This window comes from Oncorhynchus gorbuscha, linkage group LG21 (genome assembly GCF_021184085.1).
Source record: "Oncorhynchus gorbuscha isolate QuinsamMale2020 ecotype Even-year linkage group LG21, OgorEven_v1.0, whole genome shotgun sequence".
Lineage (NCBI taxonomy): Eukaryota > Metazoa > Chordata > Actinopteri > Salmoniformes > Salmonidae > Oncorhynchus > Oncorhynchus gorbuscha.
The window spans coordinates 15,089,034-15,110,430 of NC_060193.1; the positions used below are offsets into that span (position 1 = coordinate 15,089,034).

Consider the following 21,397-nt stretch of genomic DNA (forward strand, 5'->3'; position numbering starts at 1 on the left):
ACAGTATTGTTATTTACACTGAACAAAAATATAAAACAACAATTTCAAAGATTAAAGTTCACATGACAAAATTAGTCAATTGAAATAAATTAATTTGGCCCTAATCTATGGATTTCACATGACTGGGAATACAGATAGGCCATCTGTTGGTCACATATACCTTTTTTAAAAAAGTAGGGGCGTGGATCAGAAAACCAGTTTCTGGGATCTTTTATTTCAGCTCATGAACCATGGGACCAACACTTTACATGTTGCATTTATATTTTTGTATTTTAATTTTCTATACTACCAGATACAGTATAATCATTATAAGCAGCTGGTTGTGTGTTAGGTTGTGGCGTGTCAGGTTGTTGGTCTGTTACTTTGTGGATGGCGAATTGTGTTGCCGTGGTGCTTTGGAATGCCTGTGCCACCGCCTGGTACTCTGACGAGGTAGGCGAGAGCAGCACTCTCTTCAGCGTTTCACCAGCGGCCATATCATCCCAGTACGATGGCAATTCTAAAAACACAGGACTATAAGTGGAGTTTATGGCATGAACAGGGCTATCAGAGGATGTTTAAAATGTTAAACGGGTTTTAAAGACAACAGTGAAATCAATAGTGGCTAGGGGTCATCATGCTGATGACATAATGGATTGAAGGGTTAGTGTTAACTACAAATCAACGTCTGACTGTAAAGTCGCTCTGGATAAAAGCATCCGCTATCTGACCAAAATATAACATATAATAAAACTATGTCAGAAATTGTAAAACTGAAAATAAAACAACTCAATCCGTACTTTCACTCTCCTCTCGCTTCATCTTATAGGTGCAACCCGTTTTCCAGTCAGTGGCCATGTTGTTCTTCAGGTTCACCCTGACTTTGCTCCCATCTGGGACATCCAGCTCTGCTGAGACATCTCCTCTTAGGTGTGCCTGCTCCAGATGGTAGTTGTCATGCATCCCCAGCTCCTCCCAAACGTCACCATGCCTGCACATAGACCACTGGACACTGAGGGCCATTAGTGCCTCATTTCTCTCTTGCAGCTCCCTGCGGAGGGCGCCACTGAGCGCACTGTCCAGCACCTCGCGCACGCTCAGAACGTCCTCCTTCAGGCCTCGGAGAACATAAAACCCCTCTCCAGTCGCAGCTCCACCTCCAGCTCCAGCCCCAGCTTCCACCCCTCCTGTCCTCTGAACTCTACCCAGCTCCAGGCTCACTCCCAGGACCTTGGCATTCTTCTGCACGGCCTGCAGCTCCACCTCTCCCAGCATGCACAGGTCCTCTCCCTTCACATCTCTCTGAGTCAGCTGGTTCTGCAAGATGGCCTCCAGCTCCCGCCTGGCCCCCCTGATTGTGTCCACCCCGCGCCCCACCACGCTCAGCACCACCGGGGGCGGTCTCCAGGGGGTGATGGTGAGGCCTGGAAGGGCATGAGGAGGGGGAAGGGAGCCATGCGAGGGGGAGGAAAAGCCAATGCTCAGTTTCTTCTTCAGTATCTGTTGGGCTCTCTCTGAGGAGACAAAGAGAGGAGAGTTAAGACAGAGTGCAAAGTCACATTTTATAACTAGGATCCAAAGTTTTCCCTGTCATCAAAGCATCACCAGGTAAAACTCTGGGCCCAAGTTATATCTGCATACCCAAGAATATAGAGATAATTTGTACATACACAAGTATACACACAAACACACAAACCGTTCAGTGTTGGGATTGGAGCGATAGCTCCCAGTCGGCTCTCCAGCTCTGACCTGCAAACAAACAAAAACATAAATAAAATGTCCTGTCCAAAGCTTAACATCCAGACATCACAACTAAAACTCGTAAAATAACAAAACTCATTCTATAAGTGAAGCAAACTACAAACAAACTTACAATACCATTTAAACCAGGGTTGCCCAACCCTGTTCCTGGAGAGCTACCTCTGTAAGTTTTTCACTCCAACCCCAGTTGTAACTAACCTGATTCAGCTTATCAACCAGCTAATTATTAGAATCAAGTGTGCTACATAAGGGTTCCACTCTAAACCTACAGCATGGTAGGGCTTGCAGTCCAAACGCAAATTAGAGAGCCCTCGGACCTAAACCCTCAGCCCTTGAATGACGTTTTACATCATTCTATCCGAATGTACCTTCAATGTCCCTTGCCCAAGCGAGGGAGAGTGATGATTGGAGGCGCGACGTCCTTGGTAGAAATCTTGAAGTTCAGCTTAAAAACGACCAACCTAAAGCTATTAATGTACCTAGCAAGCTAACGTAGCTAACTAGCAGTTTTATCAGGTAGCTAGCTACAGTTACCCATAGCTGGCTAGCTAGTTTTATAGTTTGGTAATTTTATGAAGCTAGCTATGTTTTACATGCTCCTCACTACGAGACTCAGCCAATTTGATCGTAATTCCCATTTGCCAACGCCAAAATCAATGTAATCTATAAATTATTTTTGCAAGATAGCATCATAATTTTGTCTCACATAACGAAAATGCAGCCGCGTTGTTAAAATTGGACACTTTGCAACCACTGAAGTTTGACACGTCACATTTTGAATTGAATTGTGGGTCATATCAACCAGACAAGTGATCCAGGTTCTTCACTCGGTCCCTCCAGCTAAATCGAGGGCTGTTTGTCAACTGGACCTCCACTTAAGATGACAATCAAACTGCATCCGGTTTCGACGAGGGGTAGTGGCTAGCGTGAGGGCTAATGGGGGTCAAATGAACGTGTTTGAACTGTAGCCAAACTCTTCAGGAACAGGGTTGGGAAGCCCCTGATTCAAACCAAGACACATCAGAGACCCCACCATTTCTGACAATTAAAATGGAGACTGACCTGAATGCCTGGAAGACGGGTCTCTGCAGCATGACAATGCGGATGACAGAGAGGATGTTGGGGGACAAATCCCTCACACTTGACGCCATGCCATCCAACATGGCCTTACACACAGAGACAGAGTCTGCTCGAGCAGCTCCTGGATGAAAAAACAAGTTTTTTTAATGTCTAGAATATCATCTAACCAGTATATTACAGAATATAGATGCTGCTGTCACTAATGAACATGTTCATCAGTATTTGTTTTGACATTAACTAAATTGTGTCCTACGAAATTTAAGACTAACAACTGCGCACAATAAAAATATTGAACACAAATTGGTATGGCAGAGGGTTGATACAAGAGCAAATCAAGGGAGTCGGTATTGCATTTCACACAAAATAAGACACACTGTACATACCAGTGTTGACTGCAGGGAAGGCTGCAGAGCGGTAGCCATTTCTCTCGCACTGTTTCAGTATCTTCCCACAGACCTTGCTGATCCTCTGTGTGTCGCATTTAAAGCTGACGTGAACGATCTCCTTGCAGCCCAGTGCACCGGGCCCTGTGGTGCACATCAAGCCTTCTGGCACACCCACTGATGGAGAGAAAAAGAAAGATATGGAGGCTTCTGAGGGGAGGACGGCTCATAATAATGGCTGGAATGGAGTCAATGGAAGGGTATCAACCACATGGAAACCACGTCTTTGACGTTTATTTTGTATTTATTCAACGTCAGTTAAAGAACAAATACTTATTTTCAACTCCTCCCACCTGCCTCCATCAATAAGTGAAGAATAAGCTAGTAAAGCGATCTGTGAAGTAATTATTCAATGTCTCTTATATCTCAGTGGAAAAAGATTTTCCTTCGTCAAATGATTACTTTCTGACTTGTGAGAACGGATTGCTCTGAGAGTTTGTGATTGTGTTAATAGGACTGTGTATGGAAACACTGTAAAACCAACCTTGTGCTAACGCTGCTTGGACTGTGGAACCTGCAGCAGTCAGAATAGCTTTGGAGACACCTAGAGGATGATAATGGGACGTGAGGGGACACAGAGAACAGAACAAACAAGCAAACACACACATACACACACAGTGATGACTAATCAAAAGCACATTGGAGGACAATGGTAACTAGTGCTACCTGAATGGTTGGCTGAGAAGTCTGTGGTGTTGACGATGACATCAGTGGTCTCACGGGTGATGTCACCAAAGACCAGTTGTAGCTTGACACTGCCCAGCGTGGCAGAGACCTCGTCCTGAGTGGTTGAGACGTGGCGATAGAAGGAGGCTAAGCGAGAGAGAGAGATTGAGAAACAATTGACAAAAAAACAAACCAAAACAAAGGCAGAGAGAGAGAGACAGAGACAGAGAAATTAACAAACAATTGACAAAAAAACAACCCAAAACAAAGGCAGAGAGAGAGAGAAATTAACAAATAGTTGACAAACAAACGAACAAACCTAAACCTAAGCAAAGTTTTCTCATGCATTGTTGATTTCAATTTGGCATGAGGGTCTGCTATACAAATTGATGGAAAGAGGTGTTGGGGGAAAAACATCCAACATTATAAAATCCATGTACACAAAGAACAACTGTGCGGTTAAAATTGGCAAAAAACACACATTTCTTTCCACAGGGCCGTTGGGTGAGACAGGGATGCAACTTAAGCCCCATCATCTTCAACATATATATCAACGAATTGGCGAGGGCACTAGAACAGTCTGCAGCACCCGGCCTCACCCTACAGTACTAGAATCTGAAGTCAATTGTCTACTGTTTGCTGATGATCTGGTGCTTCTGTCCCCAACCAAGGAGGGCCTACAACAGCACCTAGATATTCTGCACAGATTCCGTCAGACCTGGGCCCTGACAGACCTGGGCCCTGACAGTAAATCTCAGTAAGACAAAAATAATGGTGTTCCAAAAAAGGCCAGGACCACAAATACAAATTCCATCTAGACACCATTGCCCTAGAGCAGACAAAAAACAATACATATCTTGGCCTAAACATCAGCGCCACAGGTAACCTCCACAAAGCTGTGAATGAGCTGAGATACAAGACAAGAAGGTCGCCTTCAAAAGGAACATAAAAGCCGACATACCAATTAGGATCTGGCTAAAAAATACTTACTTATCAGTTATAGAACCCATTGCCCTTTATGGTTGTGAGGTCTGGTGCCCGCTCACCAACCAATAATTCACAAAATGAGACAAATACTAAATTGAGACTCTGCATGCAGAATTCTGCAAAAATATCCTCCATGTACAGTGGTTCCTCCATTAAAAGTTGTGTCATACTGCTGCTGCAGCATTCTGTGGCACGTCATTTAATTCTCAGCCATTTCTTCTGTTACTGCAAGTTATTGCTAGTTTGACCACCGAAGGGCATCTTTGAGGAGCATTTGATAGTATTCCGTATTGGCATTACCAGATAATTTAAAAACTTTTTTGTAATAACATAGTATATGGGATTGATTTGAAGAAATTTGGCTTAATTAATTTGATTCATATTATGGTGTTTAAATTCAGAGAAAAATCGTCTGTTTGTAAATTCAGACCGTTTCGCTCTTGGAGGGCACACTGGACGTTCGGACCGAGGGGTAGGGTTGATTTGAGCATTCTGGCCTTACAACAACAGTCAAGCATCCAAGCTAACGTTGGCTAGCTACTTCCAGACACAAATGAGACCACTGACCATTTTACTCACCCTAGCAGAGCTGGTAAGGCAGTTTTCGTGTTAACCAGAGTGTTGGTGACTGTGAATGTGCTGCTGGAAACAATTTAATTGCGCTTATTTTCTGACGTTTACTGACCACGTCCATATTCAACAGGTGTTGAGCACTAATAAAGTAATTATTCTGCGCTCTGGTACACTCAGACTTAGAGTGCTCTGAAATCGTAGTTAGCTGGACACATTACATTTTGAACGTTATTTTCTGATAAAAACTAGTTCATTGCATCCGCCGTGGAGCCCAGTTTCATAATATGACCATATTTCTCAGCTGCTTGCCGTCGTTTTGAAGTATTCGCAAAAAAACAGGCCTTATTTTAGTGCATTTAGTGCATCAAAGCGGACACCTACGAAGACGGCATCTCAGGTAAGCAGCACTGGGCTGTATTTACGTATCCTAAAAATGACACCTGCTGCTTTAGATATCTCAGTTATTGTTTTCAGATCTATAAAAAATAAGCTGTTTTCTTTACTTTCAGAGAGCGAGCTGATCAAGGGGTTGAAAATGTAGATATTGCCAGATGTTCACTCTCTGAGGAACAGGCCGTGGGAAGCTTTATTGCTGGCAAAAGTGTCCATAACCAGAGGTAATTCAACTGTTCTGTGTTCTTTTTCTCCATCTCTGCCTGTCTTGTTGTACATGGAACCTGTCTCACATGCATTAATTAAAAACCCTTAAGATGTCAGCTGCTAAATTTCAGATTTACACCACATAAACACAGCCATTTCCACTGGACTATCTGTTGCAGCCAAGTCATGATTTCCCTGGGGGTTAGACATAACAACCAAGTGGTGAGACACATAGCCCTCTATATTTAAATGTTTCAGGTACAGTCCGATAGGTGTCTGGGTCACATACAGTATCTTCTATTGACATTATCTTCTATTGTTTGTCCTCATGTGTCTGTTTTTCATCATAAAGTACTCTGTAGCCACTTAGTGTGGACACCAGGTGAGACCACACACACACACAAAATAAGAGTCTCTCTCTTATTCACTTCATCCATCTCCCCCTTCTCTCTAAATCCTCTATGGTTATATAAGCTGGTTTGGTGAACCCCTCCCCATTCTGAACTGGCTGACACAGAGGGCACAGGATGATCATAGGTGAGATGTCACTTGGTCGGGTCAACAGGAAGTATTATTAAAGAGATTTAAAATGTAAATAAGACAGAGATGTAGTAGTCTCAGAGTTAATGATGCAAGGTCAGTTTTGCATTTCACCTCCTGATGATTATGATGACTGACCGTGTTAGAATAAAGAAAACAAGGCTTAATCATGTTCTCTCTCCATCCATCTGTCTCTCGTCTGCAAGTATGTTTTGATGTGAGAGAGGAAGCCAGTCCCGTCATCGCCAGCTCACCCGCTCTTAAGATATTAAGATAACCTTCGGGCCAACTGGGGGCCCAAGGCTGGTTAGGAGACACCGTAATTGTGATGAACTGAGAGGATATTAGGGTAGCACTGTAATTCATGAGTCATTTGCTGTCTGCCTCTGTTCTTACCTCTTTCCCTTTCTGTTTTCTACACCTCTCTCACCACCTCGTCTTTCTTCCTTGTTTTATAATGCACAACATACGTGCATTGAAGTTCAGATTGAACTTGTATTTATGATATAATATTAAAAATTATCATAATTATAATGCATTTATGTAGTTATAACACCTGGATAATTCACTTCTTTCAAGAAAACGTTTCAAATTCTCCACAGGTTGAAATTAAGTATTTCATTGAAATACTATCCTGCGTACTCAGACTAATACAGATGAAGGGAGTTAGATATGCATAGTTCTTTTCTGTATATATGAATTACAAATCAATCATGTTTCTAGTCTATTTCATAGTTACAGTGTGTAATCATTGATGTCCCAGGAGCAGTAAACACTGTTGAAGTGTATAATTGTAATACATACATGCAGACACAGCATCATTCAAATAATGGAGTTTCATTTGACTGAAAAATAATGTCTCAGAGATTCATACCTGAACCGCACCTTTATTTGACAAGGAAGAGTACATTATCAGTGAATATATTCAATGTGTAACTGACAGTTAGACTTACAGGTTATATCGTTGTCTTTTGTTTGAATTGTTTATGTGTTCGCTGTGAGGGGGAAATGATAATACAAGCGGAACTACGTAGCTAATACTGTTGTAACGGGGATGCTTATTGTAGCAACACACTTTTGGAGGGAAGGCAATCCTGCGCTGTGTTAGCTAAGTTTTCATGTCATCGGGTGTAGTTCATAAAAGTTGAAGAGTGTATGTTAGGATGAAGTGTGAATTCATGCAAGGAATAATAAGTGTGAAGTTTGATTTCCTCCCTTCTGTAATAAGCAGCCAATGAGGTATTTGTTCCTTTATTCATGTGTTAATCTGAACCTGTTATAACGCCGGTTAAACTGTTATGTATGTAAGCACTTCAGAGTTATACCAAGCTGATAAGTCACTCGTAAGATAAGGTTGTAAGAGTGTGCTTAACTGTATTTTTCATTTACTTTATAGTTCTCACGGAAGGTGATAATTCTGACTAAAACTACAGAATAAAGCCACCAGTTAAATTCAAGGAACGGTTGTGCTCGTGGTTACTGAAGGGAGCTACACAATGTACAGGCTACAATGTGGGAATGTCATGCATAGTAATAACTACAGGACATGTACAGTTGAAGTGGGAAGTTTACATACACTTATGTTGGAGTCATTAAAAACGTTTTTCAACCACTCCACAAATTTCTTGTTAACAAACTATAGTTTTGGCAAGTAGGTTAGGACATCTACTTTTGCATGACACTTAGGGTTAGGCAGGTGAAAAGCATGGCTAGCCGTAGAAAAATGCTTGTTGAAATTCTCGATTATTGTGGATTTATTAGTGGTGACAGTGTTTCCTAGCCTCAGTGCAGTGGGCAGCTGGGAGGCGGTGCTCTTATTCTCCATGGACTTTACAGTGTCTCAAAACGTTTTGGAATTAGTGCTACAGGATGCAAATTTCTGTTGAAAAAGCTAGCCTTAGCTCTCCTAACTGACTGTGTATATTGGTTCCTCACTTCCCTGAAAAGCTGCATATCACAGGGGCTATTTGATGCTAATGCAGTGCGCCACAGGATGTTTTTGTGCTGGTCAAGGGCAGTCAAGTCAGGTGGGAACCAGGGGCTATATCTGTTCTTAGTTCTACATTTTTTGAATGGGGCATGCTTATTTAAGATGGTGAGGAAAGCACTTTTAAAGAGCAACCAGGCATCCTCTACTGACGGGATGAGGTCAATATCCTTCCAGGATACCTGGGCCAGGTCGATTAGAAAGGCCTGCTCACAGAAGTGTTTTAGGGAGCGTTTGACAGTGATGAGGGGTGGTCGTTTGACCACAGACCCATTACGGACGCAGGCAATAAGGCAATGATCGCTGAGATCCTGGTTGAAGACAGCAGAGGTGTATTTGTAAATATGACAGGAATAGTTTCCTTAACTCACTCTGATCTGGAGAAGCATCCATTACAAACCCTCTGACATGCAAAGCACACTGGGAAGTCTGGAAAGCCTGGAAGTAAAACAGAATACAACCACAAGTCAAGGGCAACCAGTGATGAACTGTGTTAAACAGTAACTTAAGTTTTGATTTTGCATGAAACATCCATGGAAGTCAAGAGAAGTGCCCTTCTTTAAAAGTCTCTTCTCACCTTGGTAGAATCTCTGTCATTGGGATGGATAACAATGCGGACAAGGAAGGGGGTTCTGCTCGCTCGATTCTGTTCATAACTACGGATCTCTTCTAGCAGAACCTGTGTTACCACATTGTGAGGGAACTGGAGAACTACACCAGTTCCAAGTACAGGAAAGGCAACAGAACAGAATCCCTGGATCTCACAAGAGGCTAGAACTTTCCTCACACCCTGCCTCAGAGCCTGAGAGAGGACCAGAGGTCAAGGGTTAATGGTGGTTCAAAGGTCACAACTACCAAGTGAAGACACACTCACACATGCACACACACACACGGACACATACAAGGGGACAAACCTGTACTGCTGCTCCGTGGAGGTTGTTGTCCCATTGTAGACAGCTGAGGAAGAAGACGCTGCCAGAGCTGAGACCAGACAGTCCCTCCACCAGGACGTTGTCACCAGGTGCAGTCCATCCCCCTGATTTCCTCGCAAACGCTTTCATCAGCCCTGGTCCAGCTGCCTCCGACAAGACATGACCCACTCGGGAGGAGAGAGGGTCACTACCATCCATGGGGGACACCAGGGCATCCACCTTCAGAGAGAGACAGACGGACGGACGGACGGACGGACGGACGGACGGACGGACGGACGGACGGACGGACAGACAGACAGACAGACAGACAGACAGACAGACAGACGGACAGACGGACAGAGGGACAGACAGACAGACAGAGGGACAGACAGACAGAGGGACAGACAGACAGAGGGACAGACAGCGAGACATGCAGAGAGACAGACAGAGAGAGTTGAGTTTGAGGTTATTTTTTATTTTTACAGGGACAGTGCACATTAATCAACGTTTCAGTAAAAGTGCCGGTTTTAGCCAGCCGGCTAATTTTCAACCGCAGTCCCTGGGCAGGTTATTAAAAACAATTACAATATAGACAATAGCAACATAGAACAAGCAGGACATAGCAACATAGGACAAGCAAGACATAGCATACAGACATAGCAACATAGGACAAGCAAGACGTAGCATACAGACAGAGCAACATAGAACAAAAAGCAGCAAGACAAAATTCATAAAAGCAACAAAGTGTTTCCACACCTCACAAGCTACAGACAACAGACAACATGGAAAGCGGCAACACACAGCTAGGGACCATGTTCACAAATCTGATTGACCTTTAGCCATGTCTTCAAGCATTTTGTGAAAGTGTGATATGTGGTGCAGTTATGTGTGTCTGATGGCAGTGTATTCCAGACATGGGAAGCTCTCACAGAGAATGCAGATTTACTAAAGGTGCTTTTCCTTAGGGGAACTATACAGTCACCTCTCATGGCAGACCTTGTGGATCTGCTGCCATATGTCTGGGTTTTCTGTTTAACAAAAATATTGAGTGGAGGGGGAGCCAGGCCATTAAGGATCTTGAATACAAGACATGCATCAGTGTATTGCACAAGATTTTCCCAACTCAAGAGCTCATGCTTTCTAAGGATGTGACAATGATGATGGCTATTGGGCTTCCTATCAAGCACTTTGAGAGCTAGGTTGAATTTGGTTATTTGAATTACCTTTTTCACATGCTTTTTAAAAGAGAGGTTGGAATCAAGTATGATGCCAAGGTACTTAAAATCGGATACCACCTGGAGCTTCTCCCCTGACACATAGACATCTGGCTCAGTAGCATCTGTTGCCCTCTTTGTGAAGAACATGCAAACAGTTTTTTTCACATTGAGATGCAAACACGAGTCACTGAGCCACTTTGTAACCTGGACCATTACAGTAGTGAGTTCTTGTGCAGCTTGTTGTTTGCTCTTTGCATGCACATATATCACTGTATCATCTGCATAAATTTGAACTTCAGACCCAGTACAGACAGAAGGCAGATCATTAATGTACAGGCTGAACAGGAGGGGCCCCAGTATTGACCCTTGGGGCACGCCCACATCATAGCCAGAGCACCTGTAGCATACTCCTGGGCTACAATACCCAGGCCCAGGACCGGTCTATCAATGTCACCGCATGAAGGGGAATAAACAGACTCACCCCATCGCGACGTCCCCCAAAGGCTAACTCTCTAGCCCTCGCTATCTCCCTGCTTGCTAATTCGGCCTGCTAACTGCTAGCTTGTCTAGCTCCGGTCCGCTAACTGCTACCTTGTCTAGCCCGGGCCTACGAACTGTTAGCTTGTTAGCACAGGCCTGCTAACCGTCTGAATCACCGCGTCCCAAACACTCTCTGGACCCATATTTACTTTCTATCTCTTTTTGATTTTTAATTTGTTTATACCTTCCGGAAACCTGCCTCACCCAATGTGATACGGAATCGCTATTATAAAAAAAAAAATTAGAACACACTCAAGAACCTCCAGACGCTAACCAGCTAACTAGCTACAAGCTATTTAGTCATTGTTAGTTTTTTTAACCTGGATAACACTCGCCAGTCCAGATTCCCTGCCCATCCACCGCTGCCCCTGGACACTGATCTCTTGGCTACATAGCTGACGCACGCTGGACTGTCCATTAATCACGGTACTCCATTCTGCTTGTTTGTTTTATCTGTCGGCCCCGTTGCCTAGTCAACGCCATTTTACCTGCTGTTTGTTGTGCTAGCTGATTAGCCTCGCCTACTGTTTTAGCTAGCTTTCCCAACTCAATACCTGTGATTACTGTATGCCTCGCTGTATGTCTCTCTCAAATGTCAATATGCCTTGTATACTGTTGTTCAGGTTAGTTATCATTGTTTTAGTTCACAATGGAGCCCCTAGCTCCACTCTTCATACCCCTGTTACCTCCTTTGTCCCACCTCCCACACATGCGGTGACCTCACCCATTACAACCAGCACGTCCAGAGATACAACCTCTCTCATCATCACCCAGTGCCTGGGCTTACCTCCGCTGTACCCGCACCCCACCATACCCCTGTCTGCGCATTATGCCCTGAATATATTCTACCATGCCCAGAAACCTGCTCCTCTTATTCTCTGTCCCCAACGCTCTAGGCGACCAGTTTTGATAGCCTTTAGCTGCACCCTCATACTACTCCTTCTCTGTTCCGTGGGTGATGTGGAGGTAAACCCAGGCCCTGCATGTCCCCAGGCACCCTCATTTGTTGACTTCTGTGATCGAAAAAGCCTTGGTTTCATGCATGTCAACATCAGAAGCCTCCTCCCTAAGTTTGTTTTACTCACTGCTTTAGCACACTCTGCTAACCCTGATCTCCTTGCCGTGTCTGAATCCTGGCTCAGGAAGGCCACCAAAAATTTCCATACCCAACTATAACATCTTCCGTCAAGATAGAACTGCCAAAGGGGGAGGAGTTGCAGTCTACTGCAGAGATAGCCTGCAAAGTAATGTCATACTTTCCAGGTCCATACCCAAACAGTTCGAACTACTAATTTTGAAAATTACTCTCACTGTCTCTCACTGTTGCCGCCTGCTACCGACCACCCTCAGCTCCAAGCTGTGCCCTGGACACCATTTGTGAATTGATCGCCCCCCATCTAGCTTCAGAATTTGTTCTGTTAGGTGACCTAAACTGGGATATGCTTAACACCCCGGCAGTCCTACAATCTAAGCTAGATGGCCTCAATCTCACTCAAATCATCAAGGAACCCACCAGGTACAACCCTAACTCTGTAAACAAGGGCACCCTCATAGACGTCATCCTGACCAACTGGCCCTCCAAATACACCTCCGCTGTCTTCAACCAGGATCTCAGCGATCACTGCCTCATTGCCTGTATCCGCCACGGAGCCGCAGTCAAACGACCACCCCTCATCACTGTCAAACGCTCCCTAAAACACTTCTGTGAGCAGGCCTTTCTAATCGACCTGGCCCGGGTGTCCTGGAAGGACATTGACCTCATCCTGTCAGTTGAGGATGCCTGGTCATTCTTTAAAAGTAACTTCCTCACCATTTTAGATAAGCATGCTCCGTTCAAAAAATGCAGAACCAAGAACAGATACTGCCCTTGGTTCACTCCAGACCTGACTGCCCTCGACCAGCACAAAAACATCCTGTGGCGGACTGCAATAGCATCGAATAGTCCCCGTGATATGCAACTGTTCAGGGAAGTCAGGAACCAATACACGCAGTCAGTCAGGAAAGCTAAGGCCAGCTTCTTCAGGCAGAAGTTTGCATCCTGTAGCTCCAACTCCAAAAAGTTCTGGGACACTGTGAAGTCCATGAAGAACAAGAGCACCTCCTCCCAGCTGCCCACTGCACTGAGGCTAGGTAACACGGTCTCCACCGATAAATCCATGATTATCGAAAACTTCAATATGCATTTCTCAACGGCTGGCCATGCCTTCCGCCTGGCTACTCCAACCTCGGCCAACAGCTCCACCCCCCCCGCAGCTCCTCGCCCAAGCCTCTCCAGGTTCTCCTTTACCCAAATCCAGATAGCAGATGTTCTGAAAGAGCTGCAAAACCTGGACCCGTACAAATCAGCTGGGCTTGACAATCTGGACCCTCTATTCCTGAAACTATCCGCCGCCATTGTCGCAACCCCTATTACCAGCCTGTTCAACCTCTCTTTCATATCGTATGAGATCCCCAAGGATTGGAAAGCTGCCGCAGTCATCCCCCTCTTCAAAGGGGGAGACACCCTGGACCCAAACTGTTATAGACCTATATCCATCCTGCCCTGCCTATCTAAGGTCTTCGAAAGCCAAGTCAACAAACAGGTCACTGACCATCTCGAATCCCACCGTACCTTCTCCGCTGTGCAATCTGATTTCCGAGCCGGTCACGGGTGCACCTCAGCCACACTCAAGGTACTAAACGAATTTAGATTTTAGGGCTATTTTTAGAGCATAATCTCGTTCTTTCATCAATTTCCAGATTTATCCAGAGAGGGGGGAGAGATAAAGAAATTAAGTAAAAGGGTAAGAAAAAAAGGAAGACGAAGTGTAAAAGAGAAAGGGAACATTGAGGCTCTCTCACCTCCTGTTTCTCTATGGTTCCCTGGATGATCTCCACCTGGACACAGACCTCTGGAGCAGCTGGTCCCCTGGTGGAGGCAGCAGTGGTGTCTCTCTGAGGAGCATGTGTAGTGGTCGTGGTGGTGCTCGACATTCTCTCCCACTTAGGAATCTCCCTCTTACCCTGTAACAGCCTATCACAGGCCTCCTGCATGGCTCTCACTGCCTCTCCTCTCACATCAATCAGAGTGACCTTGGTAAGGATGTGCTGTTCCCTCCCAAAGTCCCTCACTGCAGAGACTATGGCCTCAGAACACACCTTCAGAGGAACGCCGAATAACCCTGAGCTGATGCAGGGCATGGCCAAGGTCTGGAGCTCCAGGGCCTCTGCCAGATCCAGGACTGCCTTTACTGTATTCTCCAGCAGAGGGCGCTCATTCCCACCTACGCTGCCCCCTACTGGTCCCACTGCATGCAGCAGCATCTTACAAGGCAACTTCCCTCCTGTAGTCCCTACCACTGTACCTGTGGGCACTCTACCTATCTGCCTAACCAGATCTCTGCTGGCCTGCTGTACCTCAGGCCCCCTCGCACGGCTTAGAGCTGCAGCCACGCTACCAGCGTGATCCAGGTCCTCATTGGCTGGGTTCACCAGCGCATCCGCCTGTTCCTTGGTGATGTCACCTTGACGTACCACAACCTGCAGCCCCCGCTGGAGGCGATAGCTGGTGGCTGTGACCATCTCCTCCAGTATTGGTCCAGCGCGAGCTTCGCCGGCAACACCACCGTGGTTGTGCAGCTGGATGAGGCAGTGTTGAGAGCGACCCACCACTCCCAGGTACTCCCTTCCCAGGCCCTGGAAGTAGCGAAGCGCCCCCGGCTGGTCTATGGTCACAGTCTGGTGGACCAAGGAGGCCAGAGCGGGACCCAACCTGTCCCTAACCTGGGCCACCCGGACAGAGGGTCCACAGAGCACCACAGTGGGATGGATGGATGAGGCTGAGGGGTAGAGGGTCACCCCAGTGTGTTCCACACCGATCCTCTCCAGCAGTTCTGGTAGGTGGTCAGCAATCTCTGGGTAAGGGAGACACACTGTCTCCTCCACACTGGACTGGTCTATCAGAAAGGCCCTGATCTCCTCCCTCAGCTCCTGAACCTCCTTCACGTGGCCCAGCAACTGCACTCTACACCCAGGACCATACCTTGTCACCACCCTGCATCTGCTCTGGTTCATCTCCTTCACCTTCTTCTCAAGCTTGGATTTCAGTTCAGATGGCAGGGTGCCACAGTTGGGCACATCAATCTTCTCCTCCCCAAACTTTCCCAGCAGATTCTTCTCAGCCTGCTCCAGATTCCCAGAGGAGAGGGAGAACAGACGGAGCTCTGTATCCCCCAGCTCTACCTCCACATGGAGTCCCAACCCCAGCAGACTGCTCAGGTTCCCAGACCTCCCATACTCATCCCTCAGGAAGTACAGGAGGTGGGGGGACACCGCAGGCACCACCCGCTCCAGCACCAGAGAGATTTTATCTGTAACTAACTGTCTGGCTGTCCAGACATCACTTGCTGAACCATCCAGCACCAGCTGAGATGAGTCACTGCGCGTCACCCTCACCCCTGGAACAGCCTCCCCCAAATCCTTCTCTATAACTTCCTCTAGAAGCCGGAGTTTGGACTGTCCCAGACGACAGGTGGTGCTGATCTTCTCCTGCGTCCAGGAGCTCAGACCCTGACCCTGGAAGGTCTCCAGCTCCTTCAGCTTGGCCTGGACCTCGGGCCCCTCCCCAACCACCACCGCAAACCCTTCCGCTGCTTCGCAGTAAACCCTCACATCCTCCGAACCCAGGGTACTGCTCTGCAGCAGAGTCTGGCGCTTACATGGGTCTACCTCATAGTGGCATGTGTACCGCTCCTGGAGCTGTTTGAAGAGTCTCTCGACCTGTGTCTTCCATGGTCCCGCCCCAACCCCATCTCCACATGACCCAGCTTGGCCTGAGCTTCTGACCACTGCCCTCTTGTCCTCTGGATGGAGGTGGACAGAGCAGCCCAGAGAGGACAGCTGCTGCTGCAGGTCTCTTCCAGCCCCAGGGCTCTCCTTCAGGTATCTCAGGAGGTAGGAGTCTAGATGGAGTTCATGCTCTAGGAAACCAGGTGGCGATGTCTGGACAGGGAGGGAGGGATGGAATGGGAGGGACTGGTGACTCTAGAGTCAGAGATAAAAGGTGTAAGTCCTGGATAATTCCACCGTTAATGATTATGTCTGTCTTTATCTACGTTTATTATTCATTTATTATTGTAGGTCAACCGTACAGCTGCGTCTGGATTATATTAGAAATCTAGCAACTGGTTTGGCATTTGTCCATTTTGTTAGTTTAATACAGATTGCTTTCAGTTGGAATTTATTTTAATGTCATTCCTCATATTGTAAATTCATGTTTTACTTATTATAACAATAAGTAAAACCAAGCATGCAATGTAATCAGACTATTTTGACGTCATTTGAAGGGATAATAAAGTCATAACCTGACAGACAGATCCATGATATATGACTAAACGTTATGTTTACTGGGATGTAAATACAACAACAGTGCATTGACGTCTGTGTGTTTTGACCTCATGTTATGGAACATAAATGTCTTATCAAGCAGGTTGTGTGACTCTGCATGTACTGTATAGGTGTGTCTGTTAAGTCTGGCCTCACCTGACTGCTGAATGTTGTGTCTAGCAGGTTATGTGACTCTGCATGTACTGTATAGGTGAGTCTGTTAAGTCTGGCCTCACCTGACTGCTGAATGTTGTGTCTAGCAGGTTATGTGACTCTGCATGTACTGTATAGGTGTGTCTGTTAAGTCTGGCCTCACCTGACTGCTGAATGTTGTGTCTAGCAGGTTATGTGACTCTGCATGTACTGTATAGGTGTGTCTGTTAAGTCTGGCCTCACCTGACTGCTGAATGTTGTGTCTAGCAGGTTATGTGACTCTGCATGTACTGTATAGGTGTGTCTGTTAAGTCTGGCCTCACCTGACTGCTGAATGTTGTGTCTAGCAGGTTATGTGACTCTGCATGTACTGTATAGGTGAGTCTGTTAAGTCTTGCCACACCTGACTGCTGAATGTTGTGGGTGGAGGCTCCTGGCTGCCTCTCAGAGTGAGGAAGAGAGGCCCTCCAGGCATCTCCAACACATGATTAGGTTTCTGAAGTACCCTCTCCTGGACTGAAAGAGTTACAGAGGCATGAGTTGATGTTGCCGTTGTTATAGTAGTGGTGGTAATAAAAATAACAACTAAAAGCACCAACATATTTGTGTCTTAAAAGCACCAAATGGGGTCATTTTTTACCCCAAATTGGTAATGATTGCATAGAGACACTGTCTGTCAAGCATTAACACGTTTTATTTAATTAACCTTCTGTAACACAAGTTTTTTTAAAACATTTTCACACATGTTTTTTAAATGTTTTTATCAGTTAATTTGATAAATTGAATCAATAGAAACGTATGAACATTTTTGGGCTATTTATGTTTCTGTAACGTCTACTCCCACTCTCCGGCATTCAACGTCGTCTGTCTACTAACCACAGGTCCTGGCAACCCACCTTTACACACACCTGGCAACCATCTTCAAGCACACCTGAGTCTGGACTTCATTACTCCCTTGATTACTTACCCTTTATATTGCACTCTTTTGTTATCAGTCATCAGGTATTGTTGTTTGTGTTTCCATGTCAGACACTTCTCTTGTTTTGTTATGGATCCATGTTTGTTGTTATTAAACTCACTAACTGCACTTGCTTCCTGACTCCCGGCGTCTATGTTACAGAACACTACCTCCACAAATGGAAGCAGCAGTCAATCAAGACATCTCCCAGATGGTCGCTGAACAGGGTCACCTACTTCGTCAACACCTCGACCAGCTGGCTCATTTGGGAACGGCTATGGATGAGGTCCTCTTCATTACTCAAGGAGCTTCATCTCAAAACAGCGGAGGATTCTCTACCACAAGTCGAGCCAGCGAGCCAGTACCACAGCCCATCCAGCTGTCCGTCCTGTTCAACAATGCCAGATTGTCCTTCCTGGACAAATTTGACAGGACTCCATTGAAATGCCGTGGCTTCCTACTCCAGTGCTCCCTCTATTTCGCTCATCAGATGGGAGCCCCCACCACCGAGAGGTCCAAGGTTGCCACATTTATTTCTCTGCTGACAGGACGAGCGTTGGAGCGGGCCACGGCCATCTGTGAGAGAGGAGAGGATAAGCTGGGTTCCTATGTGGGGTTCATGGCTCTGTTCAGGGTGGTCTTCGAGAGGGGGTTGAGCGCCTACTACAACTACGGCATGATGGCCAGTCCGCGGAGGAGTACGCACTCACCTTTCAGACAGTGGCAGCATCCAGCAGCTGGAATGAGCCGGTGCTCTGCAACCTTTTCAGAAAAGGTCCGAGATGATATCCTATCCCTGGACACCCTCATCACAATGGTCCTCTGTCTGGATAACCTGCTTCGGGAGTGTCGGAACCCGCACTGCCTCTCTCCCTCCTCCGTTGATCATTCTGAGTCAGAGCCTGAACCCATGGAGGTGGGGGTGACACGCCTTTCCGCAGCTGAGCGACGCCGTTGTAGACAGCTGTGGCTCTGTCCTTGTTGCAGACTGAAGGGGCACCAGCTTCAACGGTGTCCGGTATGTTCTAACCGGGGATCCACAAGAGCAGAGGGACAGCCACATGATCATCCGTCTCCTGGGTTTGGCATGAGCATTCCATCCTCATCACTTTTAGCCAAACCTTTCCTAGTATAAATGTCACAGTCTGGCTGTCCTTCGCCTGCTGAAGGTTCATTTCACCTCCGCCCGTTGCTTAAACATCCAGATTCCACACTGCCCTTTCTGGTGTAGGTGGACGCCTCAGAAGTAGGTTGTGGGCGGTTCTGTCCCAATGCCAAGGTAATCCACAGAAATTGTATCCATGTGCCACCTGTCCTCCTGAGAACACCTTCGTTCCCACAGGGATAAGGGATCAGCTATTGACCTGGGCACACAGCTGTCGTCCCTGGACATCCAGGTATCACCCACACCATTCAGCCCATCTCTGGAAAGTACTGGTGGCTTACCTTGGCGCAGGACGTCAGTCATTATGTTAATACGTTTATTCTTTGAGCTGTATCTGTAAAGATATTTCTTTAGATTTATTTGCATATGTAATTGTATTGGGTTGTGTTGAATTATGCTTTTTGACTGCAAGTCCCAGAATGCCTTGCGAGAGGAATGAGTGATAACGCGCCAATTATGTGCAGGTGCTGGTGATTGTGGCTGACTTTCCGACAGCATCTTACCTGCATTGCTCTGTACCAAAACAATTGTTGTTAACCTCTTGCTCCTACCTGGCACGCAGGCGTCCCATCTAGAGCTCTGGAAATGCAAATGCCCTACGCTAAATGCTAATAGTATTAGTTAAAACTCAAACGTTCATTAAAATACACATGCAGGGTATTGAATTAAAGCTACACTCGTTGTGAATCCAGGCAACAAGTCAGATTTCTAAAATGTTTTACGGCGAAAACATAGCACATATTTATGTCAAACCACCACCGCAGACATAGCTCATTAGCATAGCCAAGTAGGAAAAAAATATGCAATCAACAAACGCAGGATTAAAAAAAAATCATTTCACTAACCTTTTGATATCTTCATCAGATGACAGTAATATAACATGTTACACAGTACATTCATTTTTTTTCAATCATCTGCAATATATATCCATAAATCTCTGTTTACAATGACGCATCGTTCAAAAAATGCTACTAAAATGTCAGGAGAAATGAAATAGCTCCGGCAGATAACGTCAGCTAACAAGGAATACACATCATAAACTTTGACTAAATATGCATGTTTTACATATGTATAGGAAGATACACTTCTTCTAAATGCAATCGCTGTGTTACATTTATTTTTAACGTTACAGGTTGCGTTCACTAGGCTATACTAGGAGTCGGCGCTCCAAAGGTATCATTATGCCTCCTCTATCTTGGAGTCGACAGAAACCCAAAATTAACACATAAATATTCCCTTACCTTTGCTGTTCTTCCATCAAAAGACCTGGAAGGGATTATACTTACCAAAACAGCGTTTAGTTTTCAAGTCTGCGTCTTTCAGTTCTCAAAGTAGCCACATTTCGGTCGAAATGTAGGCAAAATTCAAGTGGATGCGCACCAAAACGTCGAAAATATATATTATATGTCGAGTAAACTTGTCAAACTATGTTCATAATTAAGCTTGAACATGTTATAAAGGTGTACAGCAATTGTGAGGACGAAGCGAAACACACACGTCTTTTAATCGATCCTGAAGAAAAGACTTCACCGGAGCAGAGCGCGCATAATCGTACACTTTTTTTTTTTCGCGTGACCGAGACCTTTCGGCACGCTCAACGTCTCGTGAGCGCGATTCTCACAATGAGAAGCCCCATTGAAAGCAAGCTTCGCGCTGAACACGTACAGACTGTTCCCAGAGCTGTAGTTGTTTGGGAATTGCGTATACGATGACGTCAAAGTTGGGCCAACTTTTTCCATGACAAGAGAGACTTTGGGAGAATGCATGCCCTGAGACTTCTGCTTTACATAGAGACAAATTTTAAACTGTTTTAGAAGCTTTAGAGTGTTTTCTATTCGATAATATTTTTATATGCATATATCAGCAACTTTTGACAAAAATTGGTCCTGTTTTATATGGGTACCCAATTCCTCCAGAAGGGGCAGTAAACAGGGCTAGGCTTAACAGGATAAACATTTTTGTGTGTGTGTGTGTGTGTTAGAATTGCTTGTTGATATGTTGTATATAGTTATTTGCACGGCCACTTGGGTACATTTGGGCCACTTGTGTGGAACACCTGGGTGGGTGACTTCATGCTAAATGTCATGTAGCTCACCCATTCCTGAAGTTATCAGTCTGAAACTTTGCACACCTACAGTTGCCCTCTTGTGTTATCCATCAACATTATCTCCAGCATCCTATCTGACTGTGTGGCTATTCTAGTAAATGTGAAAGACGATACTACAAAAATAAAAAACAGAAAACTCTTATACTCTTTCTTTCTCTGTTCTTCCACCAGATCTACTGTGTTATATTCTCAACATGGAAGGCTTTCATGGAGAAGCTGGGTGTCACGGTCAGCCTCACTTCTGGGTACCGGCGTCAGTCTAACAAGCAGGTGGAGAGGATGAACCAGGGGCTGGGGAGGTTCCTGAGGAGCCACTGCCAGGACCGGCATGGTGATTTGGTCCGATTCCTTCCTTGGGCTGAATAC

General features: G+C 45.6%; 1 protein-coding gene across 1 annotated transcript; it reads right to left on the minus strand.

Moving 5' to 3' along the window:
• Positions 1-151: 151 nt before the first annotated feature.
• On the minus strand, positions 152-17,276 carry LOC124008889 (protein mono-ADP-ribosyltransferase PARP14-like). Its single transcript, XM_046320483.1, has 12 exons — positions 17,205-17,276; positions 14,126-16,264; positions 9,531-9,695; positions 9,194-9,418; positions 8,988-9,054; positions 3,930-4,076; positions 3,748-3,807; positions 3,204-3,380; positions 2,803-2,941; positions 1,676-1,728; positions 780-1,493; positions 152-499 (listed from the first exon to the last, which is right to left on the minus strand). Exons 1-12 carry the CDS (start codon positions 17,274-17,276, stop codon positions 273-275), a joined length of 4,185 nt encoding a protein of 1,394 aa, XP_046176439.1. The 3' UTR covers positions 152-272.
• Positions 17,277-21,397: the final 4,121 nt, after the last annotated feature.